Below are 6,049 nucleotides of genomic sequence, written 5' to 3'. Positions count from 1 at the left end.
TACCTCCAATAACTCCGATAAATTACCCCCAGTAACTCCTGTAAATTACCCCCAGAAAGACCTAAAAATTACCCCGTAACTCTGACTGTGGGCGGCACGGTAGCACAGTGGCTTCCTCCCACAAATACCGAAAGTCGTGCTTGTATGGTGAATTGGACATTCTGAATTATCCCTCAGCGTACCCGAACAGGCGCCGGAGTGTGGTGACTAGGGGATTTTCACAGCAACTTCATTGCAGTATTAGTGTAAACCTACTTGTAACACTAATAAAGATTATAAGTTACCCCCAGTAGCTCCTGTAAATTACCCCCAGTAGCTCCCCTAAATTACCCCAGTAACTTTGAGAAATAACCCTTAGCAGCTCAGCTTGACTGAGCTGGAACTCAGGGTGTCTGTGACAAACAGCACGAGGTGTATTTATCCCTGAACCAACATCAGCAAAATAGATCAACCTGGTCATTATATCATAGCTATTGTGGGATCTTGCTGTTTACAAATTGGCTTCTACATGGAGGCAGTGATAAGGACTATAGAGAAGCAAGTTCTGTCATTCTGAGGAATGGATTCTCTCTGCTTTGTACCAGAGTAAAACCTTGCTGATTCTCAGCCAGCACAAACATCCACAGCTTGGCTTCACGGAGAGAGTTTTTTACACAAGTATAGACTCATTATACCTGTCAAAGCCATCCACTGGCTGGTTTCCATTTCCTCCAATCCTGCAGAAACAGCCGTAGTTCCTGTAGTCCTGGTACTGGAGAGTTGGATTGATGCAGTCAAAAATCATTTGGAATTTTATTATATTTTGCCGATATGTGAATCCCTGAGCAGGGATCCAAATTGCTACAAGAGGAAAATAAAATAAATCACTGTGTCAGAAAGCCCTGGTACAGAGCGAGCAGGGAGACAATTTAACAACACGCCGATTTAGAAAGCAGTAAAAGCTGCAGAAGAATATTTGTGAATTCAGTGGAAATTGTGGGCTGGATTCTCCGATTTTGAGGCTATGTCCGGCGCGTGTGTCTAGTTTCCCAATGAAAAAGTTGGCACCGCCCCCGCAGTGATGCTCCGCCCAGTGGGAGGGGCTAGCAGCCACGCCACATAAAGCCCCCGGCTTCCCCTGCAGGTACGGATGGAGGATTGCCGGGTTCGTGGCCGCGGACGCGCCGCACAACATGGCGCCGGCCACTCGCGGACCTGGCCATTCCAGATAGTGCCCCACTGTAACCCCCTCCCCACCCCCAGTCCACACCCCACCAGTCCCCCCCAGCCCCCGCCGAAGCCCCCCCTCCCCGGCCAGCGGATTGGCTCCCCCTCTCCCCTCCCCGACTGGCGGCGCTGGTCACAGTCCGTAGACACCACGCGAGGTCCCAGAAAACTGTGAGCACACGCGACCGACGCCATCGGGAAGTCCGCCTATCGGGCGGGGGGGGGCTTCGGGTGACATCCCGAGGCTGTCCCAATGGCGTGCGCCGTACTCAGCAATTAAGCCCTTTTTGAGGGGGCGGAGCATCAGAAAAACGGCCTTCGCCGTCAAAACAAATTCTCCAGCAAATCGGCAAACGCGATTTCAGCGTCGGCAATCGGAGAATTCAGCCTGCGTCTCGGAAACAGGCCATTCGACCCAACAATTTTGGGGGCAGCATGGTAACACAAGTGGGTAGCACTGTGGCTTCACAGCGCCAGGGTCCCAGGTTCGATTCCTCGCTGGGTCACTGGCTGTGCAGAGTCTGCACCTTCTCCCCGTGTCTGCGTTGGTTTCCTCCGGCTGCTCCAGTTTCCTCCCACAGTCCAAAGACATGCAGGTTCGGTAGATTGGCCATGATAAATTGCCCCATTGTGTCCAAAACGTTTAGGAGGGGTCATTGGGCTACGGGGATAGGGTGGAAGTGAGGGCTTAAGTGGGTCGGTGCAGACTCGATGGGCTGAACGGCCTCCTTCTGCACTGTATGTTCTATTTTCTATGTTCGAATTCCATGGACCTGCTTCTCCATCACCCGCCACCAATAGCGGAGAATCGAGCGCTGGGCTAAAAGCGAGATCAGCGCACAATGGGCGGGATTCTCCGATTGCAGACGCCGAAATCGCATTTGCCGATTGGCCAGAGAATGGCATTTGATGTTGAAATCGGGGCTCCGCCTGTTTTCAGATGCCTCGCCCCCTACAAAATGGCGTTGCCGGTGAATGCGCCGCACGCCATTAGGACGGCCTTTGGACGTCACCTGAAGGCCGTCCTCCAATGCTCCGCCCCCGATGGGCCGACCTTCCGACGGCGTGGATCACTTGTGACTGTGTCCAGCGCCGCCACAGTCCGGTGGGGGGTGGGAGCCGCTTGCAGAAGAAAGTAGAACCAGAGGACACCATCTCAGACTAAAGGGACGATCCTTTAAAACAGGGATGAGGAGGAATTTCTTCAGCCAGAGGGTGGTGAATCTGTGGAACTCTTTGCCGCAGAAGGCTGTGGAGGCCAATTCACTGAGTGTCTTTAAGACAGAGATAGATGGGTTCTTGATCAATAAGGGGATCAGGGGTTATGGGGAAAAGGCAGGAGAATGAGGATGAGAAATATCAGCCATGATTGAATGATTGAATGGCGGAGCAGACTCAATGGGCTGAGAAGCCTAATTCTGCTCCTTTGTCTTATGGTCTTATACTGAGGTGGAGGGACTCGGAGCCCCCAAAGTCGGGGTGTGGGTTAGCGACATGGCAGTATTTCTCAGACTCCAAAAATTAGATTCGCCTCAAGGGGTTTCCAGGGGTTTGCTCGGAGGGAGCAGCCGCTCATTGATTTCTTCGCAAAAAATTAAGCTGTCAGTAGGGAGGAGAGGGGGGGGTGGAAGTGGTGAAGGGGAGGTATGGGAGGTGATTGGGGAAGGTCATGATGTGGAGATGCCGGCGTTGGACTGGGGTGAGCACAGTAAGAATTCTTACAACACCAGGTTAAAGTCCAACAGGTTTGATTCAAACACGAGCTTTCGGAGCGCAGCTGGGGAAAGTGGCACTGTTTGTGGAAGCCAAGTTGGCTGGGGTTTGTGCCCGAGGGGGTCTGTTTGGTATAATTTTGTGGTTTTGTTGTTATTGAAATTTGATGTTTAAAATTGTTAAAATGATAAATGCCTCAATAAAATAATTTTCAAAAAAAACATACCATTCCTTCCTCCCTCATGTACTTACTGAGCTACCCCTCAAAGCCATCAATAATATCCACATCAAACATTCCCTGTGGTAGTGAGTTTCACAGTCTGACCATCAAACACTCCCAGGACAGTTACAGTACTGGCTTAGATACAGAGTAAAGCTCCCTCTACACCGTCCCCATCAAACATTCCCAGGACAGGTACAGCACGGGGTTAGATACAGAGTAAAGCTTCCTCTACACCGTCCCCATCAAACACTCCCAGGACAGGTACAGCACGGGGTTAGATACAGAGTAAAGCTCCCTCTACACCGTCCCCATCAAACATTCCCAGGACAGTTACAGTACTGGCTTAGATACAGAGTAAAGCTCCCTCTACACTGTCCCCATCACACACTCCCAGGACAGGTACAGCACGGGGTTAGATACAGAGTACAGCTCCCTCTACACTGCCCCATCAAACACTCCCAGGACAGGTACAGCACAGGGTTAGATACAGAGTAAAGCTCCCTCTACACTATCCCTATTAAATACTCCCAGGACAGGTACAGCACGGGTTAGATACAGAGTAAAGCTCCCTCTACACTGTCCCCATCACACACTCCCAGGACAGGTACAGCACTGGGTTAGATACAGAGTAAAGCTCCCTCTACACTGTCCCCATCAAACACTCCCAGGACAGGTATTCACATTTCTTTTAGCTTCTTTCTCATTGACAACTTCTCTGTTCTGAATTCCCCCCAGTGTTGCTGCTGCCTCACTTGCTGTTCCCCCCACTCCTACAGCACATCCCTGAGGTCTCCAGTTGATCACTTACCTCCGAGCACGATGAGGATCGCAGTGAGTTTCGGGGACTCCATGACTTCTCGTTTCCTCCGAGTGATCGATGTTTCTCTCATCGTGGCTCTGCCTCTTTTATTCAGATCTCGGGATGGTTACCACCCAGATTAGCTCAGCAAATGCAAATAGAATGACGGATCCTCGGCTGATTCAAATATTTTGCTGTTGTCCAACGTGTCAGAGGTTTGAGGAACCCGGGGCTGGATTCTCCGATAATGGTGTTGACTCCGCTGTGAAAACCGTGGGTGTAGAGAATGGGGTCTCAGACCTGCCATCGGCTCCGACGCTAGAACACGATTCTCCGGTGACGGTGAATCGCCGCCAGTCGCGCCCACGCTGTTACCGCGTCACCGGTTGGGGGCCGTTGAACAGCTCCCGCGGCGATTCTCCATGGTCGACCGGCCGAGTTCCCGCCGAGTTCCGTCGGCGTGGTTCCCGTATGCTTTCACACGGCGGGCGCACGGACTCAAGGCCGCGGTAGCCGTCCTGGTGGGGGGCGCGCGTCAGTCTCCGGGGGGGTGGGGCCTCCATGACGGCCAGGCCCGTAATCGGGAGTTACCGCTCGGTGGGTGCTTGCGATCCGGGGGTGTCCTACCTTCTTCCGCGCCTGCCCGCTGTGCGGCTCCGCCTTGTTGCACGGGGCCGGCAAGAAAAACGGCCACCGCGCAAATACGCGGACCCGTGGCCGGTAGTGAAGGGCCCCGGATCGGTAACAGGAGCTGCGCGGCACACGCCGGGGCCCTGCCATCCCTCTTGAAGTCAGAATCACTTGGACATTTTGAAAAATATCTGGAGTGATTCCCGCCCGCTTCCCGGCGGGCGTGAGGGCCCAGACCTATTTCCGGGGAATACCGGCCGTGGAGTTCACGGCGGCGTCATCGGGCCCCCAGGTGCAGCTGTTCACCGGCCCACAAAGGGCTAGCATGGGCGTGATGGGAAGGGCCCGAGGGAGCGGAGGCTGAAAAACTTTCTCCCCCCCCCCCACACAGCCGTCGCAGGCAAGATGGCCGCCAGACGAGCAGCCCCGAGATTTAGGGACAGTGAATTGGACACCTTCCTGGCTGCAGTGGAGGAGGGGAGGCTGGTTCTGTACCCCGGGCTGGGTTGCAGGGCATCAGGCGGCATCGTTCGGCGTGCGTGGGGAGAGGTGGCAGCTGCCGTCAGCGCCATTGGGCTGGTGGCCAGGACCGTTGACCAGTGCAGGAAGAAGCTGCACAACCTCCTCAGGGCAGCCAGGGTGAGTACCCAGCACGGTGCCCCTGGCACCAACCCCCTACCCCCCACACACCGTCACTGCAACCCCGCCACCACCCAGCCAAGGGGCGGTTCCACCCCACCCTAACCCACATGGCTGCACCCTCCCATGCCAGCCGCAATGGCTGTGTACCCTGTGCAATGAGATAGGAGCGGAGTTTGGCGATGCAGAGGTCGGAGGCGCGCCACAAGTGAGATCTCCCAGTGTGCATTCGGGCCCCTCACAACATATGTGTGTCCATCCCACCCCCTCACCCTCACCCCCACCCCCTCACCCCCACCGTATAACCCAACCCCCCCCCCACCCCCAACCCCTCACCCCACGCACACCCCAACCCATTCCTCACCCCCACCCACTCACACCACCCCTCACCCTAACCCCCCACCCCCTCACCCAACCCCACCATCCCCCACCCTGACCCGGACCCCCCCCATCACCAACACCCTCCACCCCCTCATATCACCCCATCCCCCTTCCCCCCATCCCCTTCCCCCTCACCCCATCCCCACCACACCCTTGCTCCTCCCAGTCACCACAAACCTCCCTACACCCTCACCCCAATCCCCTTCCCCCATCTCACCCCACTCCTCAGCCTCGCCCCCGTCAGTCTGTTGTGGTTTATCCGTGGTTAGAACCACGTCGGGACTTCAGGCCATCCGGGCAGCAGAATCGCGCAGGCCCCGGAGATCACGGTCATCGGGGGTCACCTCCCGCGATTCTCCGCGCCGCGATTCCTACATTTTGGGGGTGCTGAGAATCGCAAATCGGCGCCAAAACTGCGTCAGAGGCGATTTCGGCGTCGGAGTCGATTCTCCGGACGA

The 6,049-nt window shown here is 55.4% G+C and overlaps 1 protein-coding gene across 1 annotated transcript; it reads right to left on the bottom strand.

Annotated features, from left to right (window-relative positions):
- Positions 1-649: 649 nt before the first annotated feature.
- Positions 650-4,087, bottom strand: LOC119958856 (acidic phospholipase A2 2-like). Its single transcript, XM_038787359.1, has 2 exons — positions 3,951-4,087; positions 650-840 (listed from the first exon to the last, which is right to left on the bottom strand). The coding sequence occupies exons 1-2, from the start codon at positions 4,030-4,032 to the stop codon at positions 650-652; spliced, it is 273 nt and encodes a 90-aa protein (XP_038643287.1). The 5' UTR covers positions 4,033-4,087.
- Positions 4,088-6,049: the final 1,962 nt, after the last annotated feature.

Source organism: Scyliorhinus canicula, chromosome 31 (genome assembly GCF_902713615.1).
Source record: "Scyliorhinus canicula chromosome 31, sScyCan1.1, whole genome shotgun sequence".
Classification (NCBI taxonomy): domain Eukaryota; kingdom Metazoa; phylum Chordata; class Chondrichthyes; order Carcharhiniformes; family Scyliorhinidae; genus Scyliorhinus; species Scyliorhinus canicula.
Note: the sequence above shows the minus strand (reverse complement) of the source record. Positions and strands in the feature narration are given on the sequence as shown.